The sequence below is a fragment of the Bufo gargarizans genome, chromosome 3 (assembly GCF_014858855.1).
Source record: "Bufo gargarizans isolate SCDJY-AF-19 chromosome 3, ASM1485885v1, whole genome shotgun sequence".
NCBI classification, from domain to species: domain Eukaryota; kingdom Metazoa; phylum Chordata; class Amphibia; order Anura; family Bufonidae; genus Bufo; species Bufo gargarizans.
In genome coordinates this window covers 552,682,471-552,708,587 of record NC_058082.1, presented here as the reverse complement: position 1 = coordinate 552,708,587, position 26,117 = coordinate 552,682,471, and the positions used below count along the sequence as shown (strand labels likewise).

The 26,117-nt window shown below is 48.9% G+C and overlaps 3 protein-coding genes across 3 annotated transcripts in view; 1 reads left to right on the top strand and 2 right to left on the bottom strand.

Annotated features, from left to right (window-relative positions):
• The window catches only part of BOC (BOC cell adhesion associated, oncogene regulated), a 74,303-nt gene extending 65,730 nt beyond the window's left edge, over positions 1 to 8,573 (top strand). Inside the window, exon 20 of the mRNA XM_044285871.1 lies at positions 7,973 to 8,573. Within this exon, the coding sequence (XP_044141806.1) occupies positions 7,973 to 8,573 (601 nt within the window). The remainder of the gene's footprint in view (positions 1 to 7,972) is intronic.
• A 4,515-nt stretch (positions 8,574 to 13,088) lies between these two features.
• Positions 13,089 to 24,377, bottom strand: LOC122930634. The gene is made up of 2 exons (XM_044284143.1): positions 22,796 to 24,377; positions 13,089 to 13,386 (listed from the first exon to the last, which is right to left on the bottom strand). The coding sequence occupies exons 1-2, from the start codon at positions 24,173 to 24,175 to the stop codon at positions 13,303 to 13,305; spliced, it is 1,464 nt and encodes a 487-aa protein (XP_044140078.1). The 5' UTR covers positions 24,176 to 24,377; the 3' UTR covers positions 13,089 to 13,302.
• LOC122930635 lies at positions 13,393 to 21,583 on the bottom strand. The gene is made up of 2 exons (XM_044284145.1): positions 20,655 to 21,583; positions 13,393 to 15,090 (listed from the first exon to the last, which is right to left on the bottom strand). Exons 1-2 carry the CDS (start codon positions 21,303 to 21,305, stop codon positions 14,842 to 14,844), a joined length of 900 nt encoding a protein of 299 aa, XP_044140080.1. The 5' UTR covers positions 21,306 to 21,583; the 3' UTR covers positions 13,393 to 14,841.
• Positions 24,378 to 26,117: the final 1,740 nt, after the last annotated feature.

The window sequence follows — 26,117 nt, the reverse complement described above, 5'->3', positions numbered from 1 at the left end:
TCAGCAGACAGTATCACACAGGATAGGATTAGATACATAGCTCAGCAGACAGAATCACACAGGACAGGATTAGATACACAGCTCAGCAGACAGTATCACACAGGAGAGGATTAGATACACAGCTCAGCAGACAGTATCACACAGGATAGGATTAGATACACAGCTCAGCAGACAGTATCACACAGGATAGGATTAGATACACGGCTCAGCAGTCAGTATCACACAGGACAGGATTAGATACACGGCTCAGCAGACAGTATCACACAGGATAGGATTAGATACACAGCTCAGCAGACAGTATCACACAGGATAGGATTAGATACACAGCTCAGCAGACAGTATCACACAGGATAGGATTAGATACACAGCTCAGCAGGCAGTATCACACAGGATAGGATTAGATACACAGCTCAGCAGACTGTATCACACAGGATAGGATTAGATACACAGCTCAGCAGACTGTATCACACAGGATAGGATTAGATACACAGCTCAGCAGACTATCACACAGGAGATGATTAGATACACAGCTCAGCAGACAGTATCACACAGGAGAGGATTAGATACACAGCTCAGCAGACAGTATCACACAGGATAGGATTAGATACACAGCTCAGCAGACAGTATCACACAGGATAGGATTAGATACACGGCTCATCAGACAGTATCACACAGGATAGGATTAGATACACAGCTCAGCAGACAGTATCACACAGGATAGGATTAGATACACAGCTCAGCACACGGTATCACACAGGAGAGGATTAGATACACAGCTCAGCAGACAGTATCACACAGGACAGGATTAGATACACAGCTCAGCAGACAGTATCACACAGGATAGGATTAGATACACAGCTCAGCAGACAGTATCACACGTGATACAGACTTTGAAACACTAGTGCAGCTGTCAGTATCTCAGACAATGTATTTAGATACACCCGTGCAGAACAGAGTATCACGCATCATCAAGTTTGGTAATTGGTAACATTACATGATGGGGGTTGTAGTGTCATGGAGGTCTCCATACCTCACATGATAGGCCCTTTCCCCTCATGAGGTGTGTGATAGTGCAGGAGATGTGGCCCTAGGACTGTAGCAGCTCAGGGCCCGGTCAGCACTGGAACTATGTCTGGGTTTTTCTAGCTTTTCAAATGCATTTTTTTTAAGATAATGTCACCCAAATCTCTCTTTTTTTAATAAGAAAAACCTAATCATATTAATGACATCAGTGAGGTGATTAGGTGTAACCGTACTTACAAACACTGTGTATACAGACCATGGGCACATCCACAACTCATACACCTGCACCACACATACAATACACATACACCACACATACAATACACATACACCACACATACACCACACATACACCACACATACAATGCACATACACCACACATACACCACACATACAATACACATACACCACACATACACCACACATACACCACACATACAATGCACATACACCACACATACAATGCACATACACCACACATACACCACACATACAATACACATACAATACACATACACCACACATACACCACACATACACCACACATACAATACACATACACCACACATACACCACACATACAATACACATACACCACACATACACCACACATACAATACACATACACCACACATACAGTGCACATACACCACACATACACCACACATACAGTGCACATACAATGCACATACACCACACATACACCACACATACAATACACATACACCACACATACACCACACATACACCACACATACAATACACATACACCACACATACAGTGCACATACAATACACATGCACCACACATACAATACACATACACCACACATACAATACACATACACCACACATACACCACACATACAGTACACATACAATACACATACACCACACATACAGTACACATACAATACACATACACCACACATACAATACACATACACCACACATACAATACACATACAGTACACATACAATACACATACACCACACATACACCACACATACAATACACATACACCACACATACACCACACATACAATACACATACACCTCACATACACCACACATACACCACACATACACCACACATACACCACACATACAATACACATACACCACACATACACCACACATACAATACACATACACCACACATACACCACACATACAATACACATACACCACACATACAGTGCACATACAATACACATGCACCACACATACAATACACATACACCACACATACAATACACATACACCACACATACAATACACATACACCACACATACACCACACATACAGTACACATACAATACACATACACCACACATACACCACACATACAATACACATACACCACACATACAATACACATACAGTACATATACAGTACACATACAATACACATACACCTCACATAAAATACACATACAGTACACATACAGTACACATACAATGCACATACAGTACACATACAATACACATACACCACACATACAATACACATACAGTGCACATACAATACACATACACCACACATACAGTACACATACACCCCACATACACCACACAAACAGTACACATACAATACACATACTGTGCACATACAATATACATACAATACACATACACTCCACATACAGTCATGTGAAAAAATTAGGACACCCTTTGAAAGCATGTGGTTTGTAACATTTTTAATAAAAGGTTATTTCATCTCCGTTTCAACAATACAGAGAGATTAAAGTAATCCAACTAAACAAAGAAAACTGAAGAAAAGTCTTTTCAAGATCTTCTGTAAATGTCATTCTACAAAAATGCCTATTCTAACTGAGGAAAAAGATAGGACACCCTTGCCCCTAATAGCGAGTGTTACCTCCTTTGGCTGAAATAACTGCAGTGAGACGGTTCTTGTAGCCATCTACCAGTCTTCGACATCGGTCTGAGGAAATTTTACCCCACTCCTCAATGCAGAACTTTTTCAGCTGTGAGATGTTTGAGGGGTTTCTTGCACGTACAGCCCTTTTCAAGTCACCCCACAGCATCTCAATGGGATTCAAATCTGGACTTTGACTTGGCCATTCCAGGACTCTCCATTTCTTCTTTTTCAGCCAATCTTTGGTTGATTTACTAGTATGTTTTGGGTCATTGTCATGTTGCATGGTCCAGTTCCGCTTCAGCTTTAATTTTCTAACTGATGGTCTCACATGTTCTTCAAGCACCTTCTGATACACAGTAGAATTCATCGTGGATTCTATGATGGTGAGCTGACCAGGTCCTGCTGCAGCAAAGCAGCCCCAAACCATGACACTTCCACCTCCATGCTTCACAGTTGGTATGAGGTTCTTTTCTTGGAATGCTGTGTTTGGTTTACGCCAAACATGTCCTCTGCTGTTGTGTCCAAATAATTCAATTTTGGACTCATCTGTCCAAAGAACATTATTCCAGAAGTCCTGGTCTTTGTCAACTTTATCTCTGGCAAATGTCAGTCTGGCCTCGATGTTTCTCTTGGAAAGCAAAGGTTTCCTCCTTGCACACCTCCCATGCAAGTTAAACTTGTACAGTCTCTTTCTGATTGTAGAGGCATGTACTTCTACATCAACAGTAGCCAGAGCCTGCTGTAGTTCTCGAGATGACACTTTAGGGTTTTTGGAGACCTCTTTTAGCATCTTGCGGTCTGCTCTTGGGGTGAACTTGCTGGGGCGACCAGTCCTGGGCATGTTGGCAGTTGTTTTGAAAGCCCTCCACTTGTAGACTATCTTCCGGACAGTGGAATGGCTGATTTCAAAATCTTTTGAGATCTTTTTAAATCCCTTCCCAGACTCATAGGCTGCTACAATCTTTTTTCTGAAGTCCTCTGACAGCTCTTTTGCTCTCACCATGGTGCTCACTCTCACTTCAACAGTCAGGAGCACACCAAACTAAATGTCTGAGGTTTAAATAGGGCAAGCCTCATTCAACATGCAGAGTAACGATCTACTAATTATGTGCACCTGGTGTGATATACCTGTGTGAGATCTGAGCCAATTTAAGAGGGAATACATGTGAGGGTGTCCTATCTTTTTCCTCAGTTAGAATAGGCATTTTTGTAGAATGACATTTACAGAAGATCTTGAAAAGACTTTTCTTCAGTTTTCTTTGTTTAGTTGGATTACTTTAATCTCTCTGTATTGTTGAAACGGAGATGAAATAACCTTTTATTAAAAATGTTACAAAAAACCACATGCTTTCAAAGGGTGTCCTAATTTTTTCACATGACTGTACACCACACATACACCACACATACAGTACACATACACCACACATACAGTGCACATACAATACACATACACCACACATACAATACACATACACCACACATAGAATGCACATACACCACACATACACCACACATACAATACACATACACCACGCATACAGTGCACATACAATACACATACACCACACATACAATGCACATACACCACACATACAATACACATACACCACACATACAGTACACATACAATACACATACACCACACATACAATACACATACAATGCACATACACCACACATACACCACACATACAATGCACATACAATGCACATACAATACACATACAATACAAATACACCACACATACAATACACATACAGTACACATACACCACACATACAGTACACATACAATACACATACAATACACATACACCACACATACAGTACACATACACCACACATACAGTACACATACAATACACATACAATACACATACAGTACACATACAATGCACATACAGTACACATACAATACACATACACCACATATACAATGTGTACTACAAACACCAGGCAGTTTTCCATTTTTTGTTTTTCACTCCCATTTTTTATATTTCCGTTCACATAGCTGCATTAGGACTTATTGTTGCAGGACAGGTCGTACTTTGTAATGACACCATTTACGGTTGCAGACCATGTAGTAGAAACGGGGAAAAAAATCCAAATGTTACCTACATTCTCCAGGTCAGTACGATTACAGCGATACGGCACTTGTGTAGTTTTTGTGGTGTTTTAATACTGAAAAAAAATAAAAACCTTGAAAAATGTATGTTTTTTTATCACCATATTCTGACCCCTATATTTTTTTTGCAGCTATGTGTACAGAGCTGTGGGATGGTTCAAGTGTACAACTGACAATCATTGATTTCTATATAACCATCAGTGAACACTTCATTTTCAATATAACAACACAGTGCTGCCACCTGGTGGCCTGTACTGATATACTTCACTAAACTGCCGAAGCCTTCTTAAGGCATCAGTCTATTGGTAAAGCGTAAACAGGTTCACCCAGGGCCGGCCTTTGGGGTGTGCGGGCTGTGCGGCCGCACAGGGCGCCATAGCAACAGGGGCGCCGGGCGGCCGACAGCCCGCAATGTAATATGGGCAGGCGAGGCGGCACTTATGTTTTCTCCCCCCCCCCCTCCTCCTATATTCAGCAGGGGGCGCCCGGCGCCCGTTGCGGTTTAAAAAAAAAAAAGTTGCTTATATAAGTTGGGGGCGGCTGGCGGCGCCCCTCATTCTGCGCCGCCTGAGTGGCTGAGGCTGAGCGCTTGCCGCTCTAGTCTAAAGAATCCTGCGCCTGTTAATGTAGCGTGGCCGAGCTCTGTTAGGTCCGCGGTACAGGAGCTTTTGTTTCCTGTACCCGGCCGGACTGACAGGAAGTGCTCACTTAGTGTGCACTTCCTGTCAGTCCGGCCGGGTACAGGAAACAAATGCTCCTGTACCGCGGACCTAACAGAGCTCGGCCACGCTACACTAGAGGTGGAGGTGGGAGTAGAAAGAGAGTGACAAGGGGGGAGGGGGGAGGAAAGAAAGAGAGTGACAAGGGGGGAGGAAAGAAAGAGAGTGGGGAGGGGGGAGGAAAGAAAGAGAGTGACATGGGGGGGGAAATAATGAGAGTGATGGGGGGGGGGGGAATAATGAGAGTGATGGGGGGGGGGGAAATAATGAGAGTGATGGGGGGGGGGAATAATGAGAGTGATGGGGGGGAATAATGAGAGTGATGGGGGGGGGGAATAATGAGAGTGATGGGGGGGGGAATAATGAGAGTGATGGGGGGGAATAATGAGAGTGATGGGGGGGGAATAATGAGTGATGGGGGGGGAATAATGAGTGATGGGGGGGGAATAATGAGTGATGGGGGGGGAATAATGAGAGTGATGGGGGGGGGGAATAATGAGAGTGATGGGGGGGGAATAATGAGAGTGATGGGGGGGGAATAATGAGAGTGATGGGGGGGGAATAATGAGAGTGATGGGGGGGGAATAATGAGAGTGATGGGGGGGGGAATAATGAGAGTGATGGGGGGGGGAAATAATGAGAGTGATGGGGGGGGAAATAATGAGAGTGATGGGGGGGGGAAATAATGAGAGTGATGGGGGGGGAATAATGAGAGTGATGGGGGGGGAATAATGAGAGTGATGGGGGGGGGGAATAATGAGAGTGATGGGGGGGGAAATAATGAGAGTGATGGGGGGGGAAATAATGAGAGTGATGGGGGGGGAATAATGAGAGTGATGGGGGGGGAAATAATGAGAGTGATGGGGGGGGGAAATAATGAGAGTGATGGGGGGGGGAATAATGAGAGTGATGGGGGGGGGAAATAATGAGCGTGACAAGGGAGGGCGGGGATAATGAGAGTGACAAGGGAAGGGGGGGGGAAAGAGTGACAAGAGAGGGAGGGGGGGGGGGGAAGAGAGTGACAATGGAGTCCCCAGAGCCAGACTGCAGCCAGAGTCCAGATCATCTAATTGTCCTGGCGGTAAGTAGACAATGCAATATGTTTATTATTTAATTGTTTAGTTATTAATACTACATTGGAAACGAATTTTCTCAGCTGGACACCGGCCGACACTGCGCATGCGCTGGGAGCCTCACCAGCGGTTAGGGTAGGGAAAAAGCACTGGCCCGTACGTAATTTTTCCCTTCCCTAACCGCTGGTGAGGCTCCCGATGCATGCGCAGTGTCGGCCGGTGTTCAGCTGAGAACATCCATCCGATCACTGCGCCTGCGCATTGGCCCATAGTTTTTCCCTACCCTAACCGCCGGCGAGGCTCCTGGCGCATGCGCACTCTGCTGTGAAATTTCCCTAACCTGTCGTTGTGCGCCTGCGCGGCACACCTCCTCACGTCATGTCCGGTGCGACCGGAAGTGACGAGGGTAGGGAAATCTCACGAACTAGGGAAGTATAACATTACACCGGCCTTTGGGGTGTGAGGGCTGGTAACTACTTGGTTGGATAGTCAGCCAGCCTATGCCATGATGCCAGCAACAAGCAGTGTTTTTTTTTTTTGGGGGGGGGGGGGGGCGCCACAAGGTTATCTCGCACAGGGCGCCTGAACACCTAAGGCCGGCCCTGGGTTCACCGATATAAGCCGCGGAAAGCTGTTAGGGCAGCGGGTGTGTGTGGCACCAGCTTCCAGAATGCGCAACATATTTTGTAAGGCTAGTCTATGGTGTCACATGTGACATGCTGCAACTGCAACACGAAAAAACCCTTTCAAGATGGAATTTGTGCGACTGTCGTGTCACAGGGCGAAACTATAGACTAGCATTACAAAATGTTGCGTGACACATGTTGCAGTGTGGCCCTAGTCTTCTGATGAAACCTTTTTCAACTATATGTAGAAATCACCTTGATCCCCAGCAGCATCTTCCTCCCTGATCTCATCTTTCTCCCTGACCTGATCTTTCTCCCTGATCTGATCCTCCTCCCTGACAACATCTTCCTCCCTGACCTGATCTTTCTACCTGTCCTGATCCTACCTGTCCATGAGAGGAAGATGAGATCAGGAAGGACGATGAGGTCAGGGAGGAAGATGAGATCGGGGAGGAAGATGAGGTCAGAGAGGAAGATAAGATTGGGGAGGAAGATCAGATCAGGTAGGCAGATGAGATCAGGGAAGAAGATGAGCTCGGGGAGGAAGATCAGGTCAGGAAGAAAGATGAGATCGGGGAGGAAGATGAGATCGGGGTGGAAGATGAGATCGGCGAGGAAGATGAGATCGGCGAGGAAGATCAGGTCAAGGAAGAAGATGAGATCAAGGAGGAAGATCAGGTCAGGGAGGAAAATGAGATTGGGGATAAAGATGAGATTGGGGAGGAAGATCAGGTCAGAGAGGAAGATGAGATTGGGGAGGAAGATGAGATCAGGGAGGAAGATCAGGTCAGGGAGGAAGATGAGATCAGGGAGGAAGATCAGGTCAGGGAGGAAGATGAGATCTGGGAGGAAGATGAGATCAGGGAGGAAGATCAGGTCAGGGAGGAAGATGAGATCAGGGAAGAAGATGAGATCAGGGAGGAAGATGAGATCAGGGAGGAAGATGAGATCAGGGAGGAAGATGAGATCAGGGAGGAAGATGAGATCAGGGAGGAAGATGAGATCAGGGAGGAAGATCAGGTCAGGGAGGAAGATGAGATCGGGGAGGAAGATGAGATTAGGGAGGTAGATGAGATCAGGGAGGAAGATGTCGCCGGGGGTCAGGGTGATTTCTACATGTAGATGAAAATGGTTTAATCAGAAGACTAGGGCCACATTGCAACATGTGTCGCGCGACATTCATGTCGCACCAATGTTGCGCAACATATTTTGTAATGCTAGTCTATAGTGCCGCCCTGCGACATGTTGCGACTACGGCTCGACGCGACTCGTACAAATTCCATTTGGAAGGGTTTTTTCCAACTGGCATGTTGCAGTTGCAGCTTGTCGCATGTGACACCATAGACTAGCCTTACAAAATATGTCGCGTGACATTGGTGCGACAAAATGTTGCGTGAAACATGTCATATAGCCCTAGCCTAAGGAGCAGCTCTGGAGCACAAACTGCTGCTCTGATAAGTGAACTTCTTTGAAAAGTAAGAGATGTGATGACCCGCACAGCAGAGACAACCTCCCACGTCTTCCCTCGCCATGGCTGCTGCCAGCCACACAGGTGTCACAGAGAAGAAGAAGAATCTAAGGTCACGGGGCAATGAGTGGGAGGGCGACGCGTCTGAAGCACTGTGTGGAAATTGTTGTCTCTTCTTCAGAGGAACTCCCTGAAAAATGAGTGGAACGCGGCTACAAATATAGATTTATACCAATGTCTGTGAGACACTAGTGGCCTGTGCAACCCTAACCCCCCGCCCCCCCCCCCGGGCCCTTTAAGAAGAAAAAACAAAAAGTACTTGTTTTCGTGACGGCACAGGGCCCCTTTTAGTGATGCTGTGGATGGTACCCAGGTGTGGGAATGCCAGAGTGGTGTAGGGTGGCCTAAGTATCCCTTAATATTGATGCATGTGTCACGGTGCTCCTACTTGGATACGCTGGACCCCAGGCGTTGGCTCTGAAGCAATGAAAAGGGGGGTTGTTGAATGGTGGGATGAAGAATACATTGAGTCCAGACCTTGTGATGAAGTTCAATAACAGCTTTACTCTCAATAAACGTTTCTCCAGTTTCAGGCTTTGTCTTGGTTCCCAGCAAGCTTTGGCATTAACGGTGGCAGGCAAACTCCTCTCTGCTACGTATGTTGCTCTCTGGCTCTGCTGTGCTGACTGGATAGCTGTATAATTCAGCTTTCTCTGGGTGCTACAACTTCACTTTGTAGTCTGACTCAGAATTATGCTACACCAGGCAGTCTCTCCTGGCTCCTGAGGCTCTAAGCTTCTGTCTCCATATCCAGCTGAGCCGAAGGTGCTCTAGCTGGCCTGGGCCAGGACATGCCCACCACAGCACAGAGGGGGGTGTTAGAATAGAAGAAAAGCTCCATTCTCTGTACCTGTAGCTCTGCCATTTATGCTGCCACCTGCTGTTGAAACAGGCACATTACATGATAACAAACAGTTTCAAACACAGGAATGCAGATTGTTTGGACCTGCGATAATGACACAAGAGGACATTAGGTTAACCATAGGAGACAGTAGCGGGGTGCAGAAGTGGTAATTCCCCTTGAAGCATTACACCTGGCCACTTCAAGCCCCAGGAGGCTGAAATGTGGAGGCTATTTGATGACCTTATCCAGGGGTCCACCTAGCCTTACTGCTGCAAAAATTGAAATGGTGCCCCCTAGTGACAAATTCCCAATCCAAACCCCTCCCTCCAGCCCTACCATTAAAGACATTCCATGCAGCACTACCAAACATACAGGAGAATACAGCACCACATACCTCTTACATCCAATGTCTCCTCTGATGTAGATGTTCTTTCCTCATCTTCTCCATTCAGACCAGACCGCCCTGATGCATCTCAGCTCTGAAGAGTTTGGCACACAGACCATCTTAGGTTTTCCACCACCCCCCCCCCCTCCTGGTCATCCTGCTGCTACCCCCAATACTGTTCCCGCTGTGCTCCCAAATACTAGACTGCAGACATAACAGTGCCATACAGATAGTCCTCATTATTAATAGTGCCCTCTACAATACTCCCAATAGTAATAATGCTCCCCAATACTGGAGTGCCCCCATTACTAGCAGTGCCCTCCATATTGTGCCACAGCACCCTCAGGGTTAATAATATATAGTGCCACCAGTGGTAACAAGACCCCTCTATAGGGCGCCCCTATAGGGTCCACAGTAGTCCATGGGTTTCCTCCCACAATGTGAAGTCATATTGATATGGACCTTAGATTGTGAGCTCTTCTGGAGACCGCGAGTGATGGTAATGTCTGTACAGCGCTCAATGGCGGTTTATAATAGGGCCGTTCGGGTCGGCAGCCCGAGGACCGGCATCGCTGGGGGACCCAACGCCTACCCAAACGCCAGTGGCGTAACTAGAAATTACTGGGCCCCACAGCATATTTTTGAATGGGGCCCCCCTCCCCCAGTAATTTTTTCACAACCCCTTCCTTTCATGCCACCCCCATTCCTGTGGCTAGTATAGATCGCTCTCTCAGACCAGGCCCGGCAGCTGCTCCATCTATTTTGTACACTGTCTATACTGCCACTGTATATTATTTCATTGTGTAATACTGTTGAGGGGGCCCTGACAAAATCTTTTAGTCCTCCTCCTCCTGGATGGGCCCCTTCCGGGTCAGGGCCACAAAGCAGCCGCTTCCCCTGCTTCCCCTATAGTTACGCCCCTGCCAAACGCCCACATAATATGGTGGAGCACGGGAGCGCATAGTTCCCTGCCCTGCTGCGATCACCGCTAAAGGCTTCAGGCCTAGTAGGCCTGAGGCCTACGCGGTGGTAAAATCCAGGCGCAGGCCTCATCCCGGCTCGTACCATCTGCGAGCGATCGTCGGGACACAGGTAAGTATTAGCTTGTAGTTTTTTTTTTTTTTGTGTGCCAACTTTGTGGGACATTACTGGGGGTCACAGAAGGACATATTACTGAAGGGACAGTGGGGGCAAATTGCTACATGGGGAGCAAACTACCGTACTACATGAGGGCAAACTACTACATGAGGGCAGTTTGGGGGCAAACTACTACATGAGGGCAGTGTGGGGGCAAACTACTACATGAGGGCAGTGTGGGGGCAAACTTCTACATGGGGCAGTGTGGGGGCAAACTACTATATGGGGGCAAACTATCACATGGGGGCAGTGTGGGGGCAAACTATCACATGGGGGCAGTGTGGGGGCAAACTACTACATGGGGCAGTGTGGGGGCAAATTACTACATAGGGGCAGTGTGGGGGCAAACTACTACATGGGGGCAGTGTGGGGGCAAACTACTACATGGGGGCAGTGTGGGGGCAAACTACTACGTGGGGGCAGTGTGGGGGCAGTGTGGGGGCAAACTACTATATGGGGGCAGTGTGGGGGCAAACTACTACATAGGGGCAGTGTGGGGGCAAACTACTACATTGGGGCAGTGTGGGGGGCAAACTACTACGTGGGAGCAGTGTGGGGGCAAACTACTATGTGGGGGCAGTGTGGGGGCAAACTACTAAGTGGGGGCAGTGTGGGGCAAACTACTACATGGCGGCAGTGTGGGGGCAAACTACTACATGGGGCAGTGTGGGGCAAACTACTAAATGGGGCAGTGTGGGGGCAAACTATCACATGGGGCAGTGTGGGGGGAAACTTTTACATGGGGGCAGTGTGGGGGCAAACTACTACATGGGGGCAGTGTGGGGGCAAACTACTACATGGGGGCAGTGTGGGGCAAACTACTACGTGGGTGCAGTGTAACACTACAGATAACATAAGGTAAAAGGGTTCTCTTGCATTTATATATTGATGGCCTATCCTGAGGATATGAGATAGTGGGGGTCCGACTCCTGGCACCCCCGCCAATCAGCTGTTTGAGGAGACTGCGATGTTCAGTGAGCGCCACCGTTTCTTTGTTCAGCTCTGTCCATTTGTTAGTGGACAGCTGAACCCCAATCACTTTGATGGGACAGAGCTGCACCTCGGCCACGTGAACGATTAATGTGATGTCATATGGCCTAGGAAGAGACTGTGGAGCTCACGAAGCAACACAGCTTCTTCATACAGAAAAAAACCTAAACTAAAATAGAGGGAGGGGCCCCAGTTGGGTAGACAGCCCAAGGCCTATCGTGCACTTAATATGTCCCTGACAGCGCTGCAGAATATGTCTGCGCTATATAATTGAGAAAAACATGCTCTACACCTCTATAATAACCCTATTCACCTCTAGTGGTGACTGTATAATCTATATGTAGTGAGCTCCCTCTAGTGGAGAATATATAATCTGTATGTAGTGAGCTCCCTCTAGTGGTGGCTGTATAATCTGTATATAGTGAGCTCCCTCTAGTGGTGGCTGTATAAACTGTATGTAGTGAACTCCTTCTAGTGGTGGCTGTATAATCTGTATGTAGTGACCTCCCTCTAGTGGTGGCTGTATAATCTGCAAGTAGTGAGCTCCCTCTAGTGGTGGCTGTATAATCTGTATGTAGTGAGCTCCCTCTAGTGGTGACTGTATAATCTGTATGTAGTGAGCTCCCTCTAGTGGTGGCTGTATAATCTGTATGTATTGAGCTCCCTCTAGTGATGGCTGTATAATCTGATGATTTTCCTATTTCATGACGTAAAGTCATGATTTTATTAAAGACACGGAGGCGAGTATTGCTATTCTCCTTCTTTACTCTGACCAATAGCAGCAAAGAAAAAATTAAACATGTGATCAGCCCCTCCCCATAGTCCCAGTATAACAGGCAACTCCGCCTGCAAAACCTTCAAAACCAAGAGTCCCAGAACATCATGGGAAAAAAAACGACTTCCATCCGGAAACGAACCAGGAACAACTGGAATCAAACGCTGACGGATGCTCCTTGTCCTGTCCACATCAATCGATTGGCTGGAACTGAACTGCCGACCCTTCGAACCACGACGTAGACAAATGAAGACAGCACACCAGGCCGGTCTCAACCTGAAAGGTGAAACAGAGAATGATAGAAACAAATTGGTACGTGGTATCCCAAAATCAAATGGTTGCGACAAACCTACTCAGGAGAAAACACTCATAGAGTTAAAACCAATATGCGCATGACAAACAAATCAACATCGTCCATAGTCATAAATAGATACATAGGGAGGGGAAACATAGGGAGGGCAATACTCGCCTCCGTGTCTTTAATAAAATCATGACTTTACGTCATGAAATAGGAAAATCATCAGATTTTATTACAAGACCCGGAGGCTCGTATTGCAAGTTCAACGTTTAAGACACGTTATCAATGATCGCTGAGAAAACATGAGGACCTGGCCTAAAATAAAACTCTCTGAACGTGGAGACTCTAGACCAATCCGCCAACTTTAAAATGTCCTCCAGTCTGGCGCCATAAACCGCCAAAGAGGTAGCAGATGCCCCCCTAGCGGAATGCGCTGAAAAAAGAAAAAAGTGTCTACGCCCGCCAAGTCCATGACCCATTTCATCCACCTCGCCAACGTGGGAGTTGTCACCGGAGCAAAAGGCCGAATAGTAGAAAGGAAGAGCTGCGGAAACTCCCTAGACCGATGAAGAGAAGTGCGAGTTTCATATTCCCTGAGGCATGCCACGGGACAAAGTGAAGGCGGGGCCGGGAAAGCAGGGTAGGAGACCGAACGTATGTGGGTCTTAGTCCTCCTAGAGATGTCAAAAGTGACCCCATCCGGGGTGTACGAGCTGGCATCATAATCCAAAGCCCGGACGTCTGACACCCGCTTGCAGGAAATCAGACAGAAAAGAGTGACAAGCTTCGCAGACAGTTGCCTTAGGGAAAGGTCTGAATTCTGAGGCCAAGAGGACAAAAATGAGAGGACACAAGACACGTCCCAAGTGGCAGAGAACCTTGGTCTCGGAGGCCGAGAAATACGAGAGCCGCGCAAGAGACGGCAGACCAAAGGGTGTTGACCCGCAGGAGTGCCGTCAAAGCCCTGATGAAACGCTGAGATGGCCGATCTGAACAGGCTGATCGTGCGATAGGCCTTGCCCTGGTCGAAGAGGGAAGACAGGAAATGCAAGATCTCCGTCACAGGTGCTGAAACGGGATCCAAGTCCCTAGCCAAGCACCAGCTAGCCCAAGATCCCCAGGCTGACCTGTAAGATCTTCTGGTTCCTGGGGCCCATGCATTCTCGAAAAGGACTCTAGCTGTCCCCGAAACTCCCGGGACCTCCCAGGGTCCCCTGAAATCCGACATGCCAACAGGCGCAGGGATCCGTCCAAGAGTAGAGGATGCGGTTGGTGATGCGGACCGCGGAGGAGAGTCTGAGACTTCGGGAGCAGGCACGGGATCTCTATTATCATCTCCAGAAGGTGGGGAAATCACGATTGGGAGCTCCAAAATGGGACCAGAAGAGTCAGATCCGCAACATAACGGCGTACTTGAATCAGGGTCCGGGGAATCAGTTGGAACGGAGGAAACGCGTAGAGCAGGCCCTTAGACCAATCCTGTAGAAACGCGTCCACCGCTTCGGCTTCCGGGTCCGGCTGGTCTCTGACCAGCCGTCTCCAGTTGTGATCCCCTCGCAGTGAGCTCCCCAGCCCGACAGGCTGGCATCCGAGTCCACCACGAAGTCCGGACGATGACCAAAAATAGCCTTGCCGTTCCAGGCGTGTAAGTGGTGAGTCCACCAGGACAGCTCCTCCTTGGTCTCCTGTCACGGCTGTTTAAGGGTAACAAGAGTATACACAGTAAAAAGAGCTACTGACCGGACCCCAAACTAGGGAAGAGAAAGGGTGACCCCTGTCAGACCCTCAACACTCTCCCTATGCTGCTAAAGCACATGCCTGGATCCAAATGGTGGAACGAGGCATGCCCGCGTACCTTAGACTGATGAGCCCTGTAACCCCTACAATAGTGGAAGGGGCACGGCCACCGATGCCCTGCACAGAATATGGAGGGAACCGGGGCCACCTCAGATCCAGTCAGGAAATCACCAGGTACATAACAAAGTCTGCACACTTAGCTGATGGAGCTGCAGCCGCAGAGAAGACGGATCCAAGGACCGCTGGCAATATCCGGAGTGCTTGCAGCAGCAGAACACAGGTCCAGAGAACTAGTAGCTAAAGAAGTGAAGATACTCAAGGCAGAGCTACAACTGAAAAGAGAAATATAATCCACGCCCTGCAATAGGAGGAGGGGTGATTTAAAGGCAGAGAAATCAAACGCAGGAGAGACAGCTGGGAGTAAGACCTCATCACAGGGGCGGAGAAACAGAACAGTGAGAAAAACCTCCAACCCTAAGTGACATCATCACAGGGGTGGAGACACAGAGCTGTGAGAACGTCTCAAAGCTCTGGTAGTGACAGTACCCCCCCTTCTACGGGTGGACTCCGGACACCCAGGACCCACCTTCCCAGGATGAGCCCTATGAAATGCCCTGATAAGGCGAGTGGCTTTAATGTCCGACATCGGAACCCATATCCTCTCCTCAGGACCATAACCCTTCCAATGAACGAGGTACTGAAGAGAACCGCGGACAATGCGAGAGTCCACAATTCTGGAAACCTCAAACTCCAGATTGCCATCAACCAAAATCGGAGGAGGAGGCAAAGAGGAGGGTACCGTGGGCTGGACATATGGTTTTAAGAGAGATCTGTGAAAAACATTATGTATCTTCCAAACCCGTGGAAGATCAAGGCGGAAGGCAACAGGATTGATGACTGACAAAATTTTATAAGGCCCAATAAACTTGGGACCCAATTTCCAGGAGGGAACCTTCAGTTTAATATTTCTTGTAGACAACCACACCAGATCACCCACATTCAGGTCCGGACCAGGCACACGTCTCTTATCAGCCACACGCTTATACTTCTCACTCATCTTTCTGAGATTACTCTGAATCTTTTGCCAAATGGTAGACAAAGACGAGGAAAATCTCTCCTCCTCAGGTAAACCAGAAAGAGCCCCTCCCGAGAATGTCCCAAACTGCGGATGGAACCCATATGCACCAAAAAATGGTGACTTATCAGAAGATTCCTGACGACGGTTGTTCAAAGCAAACTCAGCAAGAGGGAGAAATGAACACCAATCCTCCTGGTTCTCTGCCACAAAACAGCGCAAATATGTCTCCAGATTCTGATTGAGGCGCTCAGTCTGACCATTCGACTGCGGGTGAAAAGCAGAAGAGAAGGACAGCCGAACCCCCAGGCGAGAACAGAAAGCCTTCCAGAACCTGGACACAAACTGCGTGCCTCTATCGGAAACAATCTCAGAGGGAATGCCGTGCAATTTAACAATATGATCTACAAAAGCTTGCGCCAATGTTTTAGCATTGGGTAAACCAGGGAAAGGAACGAAATGAGCCATCTTGCTAAAACGGTCCACGACCACCAGGATCACCGACTTCCCCGAGGAACGAGGAAGATCCGTGATAAAGTCCATGGACAGGTGTGTCCAAGGACGGGAAGGTATGGGTAACGGAAGAAGGGAACCTGAAGGTCGTGAACGAGGGACCTTAGCGCGAGCGCACGTCTCACAAGCCGCCACAAAACCCTCCACAGACTTACGAAGAGCCGGCCACCAAAATCTCCGAGCAATGAGATCTACCGTGGCTCTACTCCCGGGGTGACCAGCAAGAACTGTATCATGATGTTCCTTAAAGAGTTTGTGACGTAGCTCAGGAGGCACGAACAACTTCCCGGAGGGACAACGGGCAGGTGCCTCAGACTGGGCAGCCTGGACCTCGGCCTCCAAATCGGAATATAGAGCAGAAACAACTACCCCCTCCGCCAAAATGGGACCCAGGTCCTCGGAGTTTCCTCCTCCCGGAAAACAGCGAGAGAGAGCATCAGCCTTCACATTCTTGATCCCAGGGCGGAAAGTAACAACAAAATTAAATCTGGAGAAGAACAGAGACCATCTGGCCTGTCTCGGATTCATACGCCTGGCCGACTCCAAGTACGCCAGATTCTTATGGTCGGTAAAAACGGTGATAGGGTGCCTGGCCCCCTCCAACCAATGGCGCCATTCCTCGAAAGCCAACTTGATGGCCAACAACTCCCTATCTCCCACATCATAGTTTCTCTCTGCCGGGGAGAGTTTTCTAGAGAAAAAGGCACAAGGTCGCCATTTGGCAGGAGAGGGGCCCTGGGACAAAACTGCACCCACACCCACCTCGGAAGCATCCACCTCAACAATAAAAGGTAAGGAAACATCGGGATGCACCAAGATGGGAGCAGACGCAAAACTCTCTTTAATCTTAGAAAAGGCTGCAAGCGCCTCCTCCGACCAAGAGGAAAAATCCGTCCCCTTTTTTGTCATGTCAGTAAGGGGTTTGACAATAGAGGAATAATTCAAAATGAACTTTCTGTAGTAGTTAGCAAAACCCAGAAAGCGCATCAATGCCTTCTGATTTTCAGGAAGCTCCCACTCCAGCACAGCACGGACCTTCTCCGGATCCATGCGAAAACCAGAAGCAGAGAGGAGAAAACCCAGAAATTGAATCTCTGATACCATAAAAAGACATTTCTCCAGCTTGGCGTACAGTTTATTTTCCCGCAGTATCTGCAGGACCTGAAAAAGATGATCCTGATGAGTCTGAACATCAGGGGAAAAAATCAAAATATCATCAAGATACACCAATACAAATTTCCCCATTAAATGATAGAAAATACTATTAACAAAATGCTGAAAGACGGCCGGAGCATTCATCAGGCCGAAAGGCATAACGAGATTCTCGAAATGCCCGTTAGGGGTATTAAAGGCCGTTTTCCATTCATCCCCCTCTCTGACCCTGACCAGGTTGTACGCGCCTCTCAGATCCAATTTGGAAAACACCTTGGCCCCAACAATTTGGTTGAAGAGGTCCGGGATCAGAGGAAGGGGATAGGGATCGCGAATCGTGATACGGTTCAGCTCTCTAAAATCTAAGCAAGGTCTCAGAGAGCCATCTTTTTTTTTAACAAAAAAAAAACCCGCGGCAACAGGCGACTTTGAGGGACGAATATGCCCCTTCTCGAGACTCTCGGAGATATAGGTTCGCATTGCGAGTCTCTCCGGTTGTGAGAGATTGTAGAGGCGTGCCTTTGGCAGCTTGGCGCCGGGAATGAGGTTAATGGGACAGTCAAACTCCCGGTGAGGAGGTAGCTCCTGAACACCGCTCTCGGAAAACACATCCGAGAAATCAGAGAGAAATGATGGCAGAGTTTTAGTAGACACCTCTGCAAGAGTGGCTGTGAGACAATTCTCTCTACAAAAGTCACTCCACTCATTTATTTGCCTTCCTTGCCAATCAATAGTGGGGTTATGTCTAGTGAGCCAGGGTAGCCCCAAAACTAGAGGAGAAGGCAATCCGTTAAGGACAAAACAAGATATCTCCTCCACATGAGTGTCACCTACAGCTAGCCGGATATTGTGAACAATGCCTTTCAGAGATCTCTGCGAGAGTGGAGCAGAGTCAATGGCAAAAACAGGTATATCCTTTTCTAATGTACAAACCTGAAAACCATGCAAGGCTACAAATTGAGTGTCAATAAGATTGACGGCCGCTCCACTATCGACAAAAATCTCACAAGGAATGACCTTGCTCTCTAGCGCCACCCTGGCAGACAGGAGAAAACGGGAACTGCAGGTCAGAGGAAAAGCATCAATTCCCACATCAACTTTGCCCAAAGTAGCAGATGAAGCAGAACTTGATGATCTACCTCTTGAGGTTTTTCTCTTATTATCGCTCTTAGTACAGGTCAGGAATCTCCTAGACGGACAAACATTTGCCAAATGACCTATGCCCCCACAACAAAAACACACCATATTCTGAGGACTAAATCCTCTTTTATCAGGGGCAAGTCGGCCTAGCTGCATGGGCTCCTCCTCAGAGGGGAGCGAGACAGGATGAGACCCCTGCATACTGAATGAGTCCGCACCATTGCCCCTAGACTGACAATGGCTGGACGGAGAGGTCTTGTTTCTTTCCCTTAGACGCCTGTCAAGGCGTACCGCCAATGACATGGCAGACTCTAAGGATGTTGGTCTCTCATGGAAAGCAAAGGCATCTTTCAAATCCTCTGAGAGACCATGACAGAACTGACTTCGGAGTGCAGCATCATTCCAGCCTGAATCAGCTGCCCATCTCCGAAATTCAGAACAATAAAGCTCCGCAGACAGTTTGTTCTGGCATAGAACACGTAAGTTCGATTCTGCCAGAGCAACACGATCCGGGTCATCATATATCTGCCCCAGGGCCACAAAAAACCTTTCCACGGATCGCAGGGAAGGATCCCCTGATGGCAGCGAAAAAGCCCAAGTCTGAGCATTACCTCTGAGCAGGGAGATGACAATCCTCACCCTCTGTTCCTCATTACCAGAGGAGTGGGGACACAAACAAAAATGGAGTTTACATGCCTCTCTGAAGCGAACAAAATTCTCACTGCCCCCGGAGAACGTTTCCGGAAGTGAGACCTTTGGCTCGCAACAGACTCCATGAGCCGGAGCAGAGCCCAATGCTTGTAGCTGAGTCAGAGATTGACGGAGATCCGCTACTTCCAAAGAAAGACCCTGCATGCGGTCAACCAGGTCAGAAAGCGGATCCATGTCAACAAGGACGGTTTTGGTGGATTATAATGTCACGGCTGTTTAAGGGTAACAAGAGTATACACAGTAAAAAGAGCTACTGACCGGACCCCAAACTAGGGAAGAGAAAGGGTGACCCCTGTCAGACCCTCAACACTCTCCCTATGCTGCTAAAGCACATGCCTGGATCCAAATGGTGGAACGAGGCATGCCCGCGTACCTTAGACTGATGAGCCCTGTAACCCCTACAATAGTGGAAGGGGCACGGCCACCGATGCCCTGCACAGAATATGGAGGGAACCGGGGCCACCTCAGATCCAGTCAGGAAATCACCAGGTACATAACAAAGTCTGCACACTTAGCTGATGGAGCTGCAGCCGCAGAGAAGACGGATCCAAGGACCGCTGGCAATATCCGGAGTGCTTGCAGCAGCAGAACACAGGTCCAGAGAACTAGTAGCTAAAGAAGTGAAGATACTCAAGGCAGAGCTACAACTGAAAAGAGAAATATAATCCACGCCCTGCAATAGGAGGAGGGGTGATTTAAAGGCAGAGAAATCAAACGCAGGAGAGACAGCTGGGAGTAAGACCTCATCACAGGGGCGGAGAAACAGAACAGTGAGAAAAACCTCCAACCCTAAGTGACATCATCACAGGGGTGGAGACACAGAGCTGTGAGAACGTCTCAAAGCTCTGGTAGTGACATCTCCTCGTCCAAGGAGATCCAATCTGCATATGAAGCTCCCGTCCGCAGATGAGAAATTTTCAGACGCTGTAGAGCCCGGTAATGGAGCGGGAATACCGCCTGAATAGACGAGGCTAGAAGACCTATTATCCTTGCTAGTTGACGCAATGGGATCTGGCAAGACGACCTGGCTCTGAGCAATTCTTTCCGAATTGACCGAATCTTGGCCGATGGTAGGCTGAGGGTCCCTGCCGTGGAATCCACCATAAACCCGAGGAATTCCATCTCGCGAGACGGGGAGAGGCAGGACTTCTCCTGGTTGAGCAGGAAACCCAGATCGGATAGGAGATCCATGGTCCAGCGAAGGTGATTCAGCAACACCGAACGATCCTGGGCCATGATCAGGATGTCGTCCAGATACACGATGAGGCGAACTCCCCGACTGCGTAGCCAGGCCATAGCCGGGCGCATCAGCTTGGTAAAACACCATGGAGCTGAAGAGAGGCCGAATGGGAGGCACGTAAACCGCCAAATCCTGTCTTTCCAAGAGAAACAGAGGAGGTTCCTGGACGCGTCCTCTACAGGGACCGTAAGATAAGCGTCTTTCAGGTCCAATTTGACCATCCAATCGCCCATCTGCAGTAAGTCCCGAAGGAGATGGATGCCCTCCATCTTGAAGTGGGGGTATCTGACGAACGCGTTGAGGGCGCGCAAATTGATGACGGGCCGCAGTTGGCCCCCTTTTTTCGCCACCAGGAAAATGTTGCTGATTATCCCATAAGGGGATACCGGAGCTGGCTCTATGGCTCCCTTGTGGAAAAGATCCGACAACTCGGTGTCACGGCTGAGGATGGGGGAAAATCCTCAGCCGTGCGATGCCGGATGATGTTATGGCTGCTCGGCCAGGACAACAGGATAGGGAGCAGGTCACCTCCTACAGCGTCCCTAACTCCTATCTGCATGGGCCGACCTTAAAGGTAGGAGGACCCTTGCGCAGGAACCTAGGAACCCTGACTTACCCTCCGTCCGGTCCCTAGCTAGGAGTCAGGGTAAGACAACCTACTCCTCCTAGGCACGGAGGAGCAGGAGTCTCAATGGCCAAGCTGCTGGGAAAAGGGGAACACATACAGCCTTACGGGTATGGCAGGCGAACTAGTAGTTCCACCAACCTGCCACAGCCTTGCTGACTGTATCCCTGTGCAAACAGGAATCCAGAACCGTAAGCTGCACAAAATCACAAGGAAGGTCCCAACAGAACATCACATATAACATCACACACAAGAAGACATAAACATAATGACAATAATGGTTATGACCACAGGGGTGGCTCTCACTGGCAGGTGGAAAACACAGGAGGCTGCTCCAGCAAAGCATGGCTGAAGCAACCTCCAGACCTGAAAAAACAGTGAGACTTTATAGGCCAAGAAGCCTCACCCCACAGTCGGACACACCCAGTGAGACACACACACACACACACACACACACACACTGGGAAGGGAATTAACCCTTCCACCACCAGAGAAGGGAAACACACATTAAAGGGAAAGTGTCCAACTCACTAACACAAACTGTGGCTGTTGCCGCAGGCAACGACATGGGTGGCACTCATGTCCTGGGAGTCAGCCCGAAGGCCGGGACACTGCCACCACATGTACAACAACGACCAAACGTTGCCACGGACAACCACAGTGAAGGGAAGGGTCAGTGCACACCACACATAAAACCAAGTGTACACATGCACACACACCTAACAGAAAGTTTGCTAGGTGCAACCGCATGCCATGCAGCAAGCTGCCCAGCACCGCTCAGGCTGCTCTGCAGAAACCAACTCATACAACAGGTTGCCCGCGGCAACCACAAGTGAGGCCACACACCAGCGGCTCTCACCTGTGATTGAACACCAAAAACAAACCGCAGGCAACCGCCTGCGGTTGAGGAGTCACGGTCATGGCCATGGCCGTGACACTCGGTGTCCACCGGTATGCGGCTCTCCTCTGACAACACTACAGGGCGTGGAGGCGGAATGGACAGTGGGAAGGTCGTAAGCTCGATGTGGAAACCCCTGACCGTTGAAAGGATCCATTGGTCTGAGGTGATGTGAGACCAAGCCCGAGAAAAAAGACATAAACACTTAAAGAACTGAAATGAGGTGGCAGTCTTACCGTAGGGACGTCTGGAATTAGGATTTCCTCTGTATCCTCTTGATCGCCAGGAACTTCCCCGGGAAGGGGAAAAAAAAAAGATGTTGGTTCACGCCTGTGTTCCTGAAAGGCAGATCTCTGGGAGAAGGAGCCTCGACCCGAACCACGGGATTGAAACTGGGCACGGCCGGACAGACGGCCCCTAAAACTGCCGGCCCTGGTAGAAACCCTACCGTGGAAAACCCTTTTCATAGAGCTTTGGGCTTTATCCAGGGCAGTGAAACGCCCTAGGTCCTTGATGAAGGACTCGCCAAATAACAGGCCCTGGGCTTCTTTCCCAGCCTCAGTAAGCGCCAGGTTGGATAATTTTGGTTCTATTTTGAATAGAATAGCTTTACGCCTTTCAATAGCTAGGGACGTATTAGCGTTGCCCGCTATACAAATAGCGCGTTGCACCCATTCGCGCACCTCCACAGGATCTACCTGCCTGTTCTCGGCCTTTGCCACTTCCGCAAGGTCAAGCAACTTCGCTAGAGGGCCGAAAATGTCGAGGAGTTTGTCTTGACAAGAGCGTAAAGCTGACTCCAGACCCCTACGCGGGTTCCAACCAGATTTTGTGAGGAACTGCGTCATTTTGGGGTCCACAGATGGAGTCTCGCACACCTTATTGGGGATGACGGGTCTGGGGCATTCCGCCCTAAGCTTATTGCGTGCCTCTTTGGAAAGAGGGCAGCGCACGCGAGCCTCCAGATATTTGGAAACATGCTCTAATGGTAACCACTCCGCGGATGAACGAGGATGGTGGAGTGAATCCGGGTCAAACAAGGGTTCCCCAGAGGGATCCGTTAAAGATGCAGGAATGACCTCTGCAGCTGACATTAGGGAACTACACCCGGGCAGGGGGTTATGATCCATGACCCCGGAGGGGTCCTCCTCTGCCTCCTCAAAGGCGTCCTCAACAGCCTCCTCATCGGATCCGACCTCAGAGTCAGAACCCACATCCTGCTGTGCTCTAGCACATTTCCAATTGTGCGTACGTTCTGCCTGACGCATACAGGCTCTTTTGCGCGGACCTAGCGCGCCAACATTGGTGGGAACATCATCACCATTAATACGTTTTCTGGAGGCAGATGGCCCTGGCCCGGCCGGTTTAGAAACCATAGCGGGCTGCGGGGTTTGTGAGGCAGCTGGATGGGCAGCTAGGGCCTGGGCAATAGACTGAGAAATGACCGAAGTCATTGACTCCATAGCTGCTGCAATGGCGTTGGATAATGAGGCCTGAAAGGCCAGGGATTGATCACTAGGGGCCATAACTTGACAATCCTCCCCCGAAGGGGTTAATTCAATATCCTCCTCTGCAGGGCCCTGCCCACCGTGCGCTGAGTTAGGCATAGCTGACATGCACTGATTGTAAACTATGGACTGAAGAAAAATGTTGGCAGAACACTAATGACACTGGCGAGAGGGATTACCCCCGGCCAGGAGAAGAATCGCTGGAAGAGAAAAGAAAAACCTGCAAGAAAAGACCCAGAGACGAGCCGAGGCAGCCGAGCTCCGGAGCGCCACACAGGAGAAACCGGAAAAGAAAGCGCCCGAGATCTCGCGAGATCTCGGGCACGCGCAGGCAAGCAGGAGCTAGAAAGCGGCAAGATCTGAGGTAAGTAACGGCCGTCGGACAAACAGGGGGGGGGGGGGGGGAGAGGTGTGTCGGAGCCAAAGGGGAGAAGCAGCCGACAAGCGCAAATGATTAACCCCTAAGAGACCAAATAGAAAAAGACTACAGCAAAGTATAACTACATAAATATATATACCCCCCTGGAAAAAGCCCCACAGGGGAAAGCAGCCACAAGAAACTCAAAGAGACAACCTAATATAATAAAGCCTATATATATATAAGGGCTCTTTCACACTTGCGTTCTTTTGTTCCGGCATAGAGTTCCGTCGTCGGGGCTCTATGCCGGAAGAATCCTGATCAGTTTTATCCTAATGCATTCTGAATGGAGTGAAATCCGTTCAGGATGCATCAGGATGTCTTCAGTTCAGGACCGGAAAGTTTTTGGGCCGGAGAAAATACCGCAGCATGCTGCACTTTTTGCTCCGGCCAAAAATCCTGAAGACTTGCCGCAAGGCCGGATCCGGAATGAATGCCCATTGAAAGGCATTAATCCGGATCCGGCCTTAAGCTAAACGTCGTTTCGGCGCATTGCCGGACCTGACGTTTAGCTTTTTCTGAATGGTTACCATGGCTGCCGGGACGCTAAAGTCCTGGCAGCCATGGTAAAGTGTAGCGGGGAGCGAGGGAGCAGTATACTTATCATCTGTGCGGCTCCCGGGGTGCTCCAGAGTGATGTCAGGGCGCCCCAAGCGCATGGATCACGTGATCGCCCCTTTCAGTTCACTTGCATTTTTCCGGATCCGGTGTGTAATTCCGGCAAATGGAGTACACGCCGGATCCGGACAACGCAAGTGTGAAAGAGGCCTAAGCCTATATATAAAAAGCAGTCAAAGAACAATAAACCACAATACTTATCTCTGCGTCAGCAGCAAAGAAAGAGGAGGATTTGCAGGCGGAGTTGCCTGTTATACTGGGACTATGGGGAGGGGTTGGGTCACATGTTCAATTTTTTCTTTGCTGCTATTGGTCAGAGTAAAGAAGGAGAATAGCAATACGAGCCTCCGTGTCTTGTAATAAAATCTGCATGTATTGAGCTCCCTCTAGTGGTGGTACTAGTTGTATAATCTGTATGTAGGGAGCTCCCTCTAGTGGTGGCTGTATAATCTGTATGTAGTGAGCTCCCTCTAGTGGTGGCTGTATGTATTGAGCTCCCTCTAGTGGTGACTGTATATTCTGTATGTAGTGAGCTCCCTCTAGTGGTGGCTGTATAATCTGTATGTAGTGAGCTCCCTCTAGTGGTGGCTGTATAATCTGTATGTAGTGAGCACCTTCTAGTGGTGACTGTATGATCTGTATATCGTGAGATCCCTCTAGTGGTGACTGTATAATCTGTATGTAGTGAGCTCCCTCTAGTGGTGGCTGTATAATCTGTATGTAGTGAGCTCCCTCTAGTGGTGGCTGTATAACCTGTATGTAGTGAGTTCCCTCTAGTGGTGGCTGTATAATATGTATGCAGTGAGCTCCCTCTTGTGGCGGCTGTATAATCTGTATGTAGTGAGCTCCCTTTAGTAGTGACTATATAATCTGTATGTAGTGAGCTCCCTCTAGTGGTGGATGTATAATCTGTATGTAGTGAGCTCCCTCTAGTGGTGGCTATATAATCTGTATGTAGTGAGCTCCCTCTAGTGGTGGCTGTATAATCTGTATGTAGTGAGCTCCCCCTAGTGG

Coding starts and splice junctions, on each gene's coding strand:
- LOC122930635 (XM_044284145.1), bottom strand. CDS start 21,305: ATGGAGGGCATCCATCTCCTTCGGGACTTACTGCAGATGGGCGATTGG. Junction 15,091..20,654: donor GGATCTCCTTGGACGAGGAG/ATGTCACTACCA, acceptor CCGTGACAGGAG/ACCAAGGAGGAGCTGTCCTG.
- LOC122930634 (XM_044284143.1), bottom strand. CDS start 24,175: ATGTCAGCTATGCCTAACTCAGCGCACGGTGGGCAGGGCCCTGCAGAG. Junction 13,387..22,795: donor TAATTCCAGACGTCCCTACG/GTAAGACTGCCA, acceptor TTCACCTTTCAG/GTTGAGACCGGCCTGGTGTG.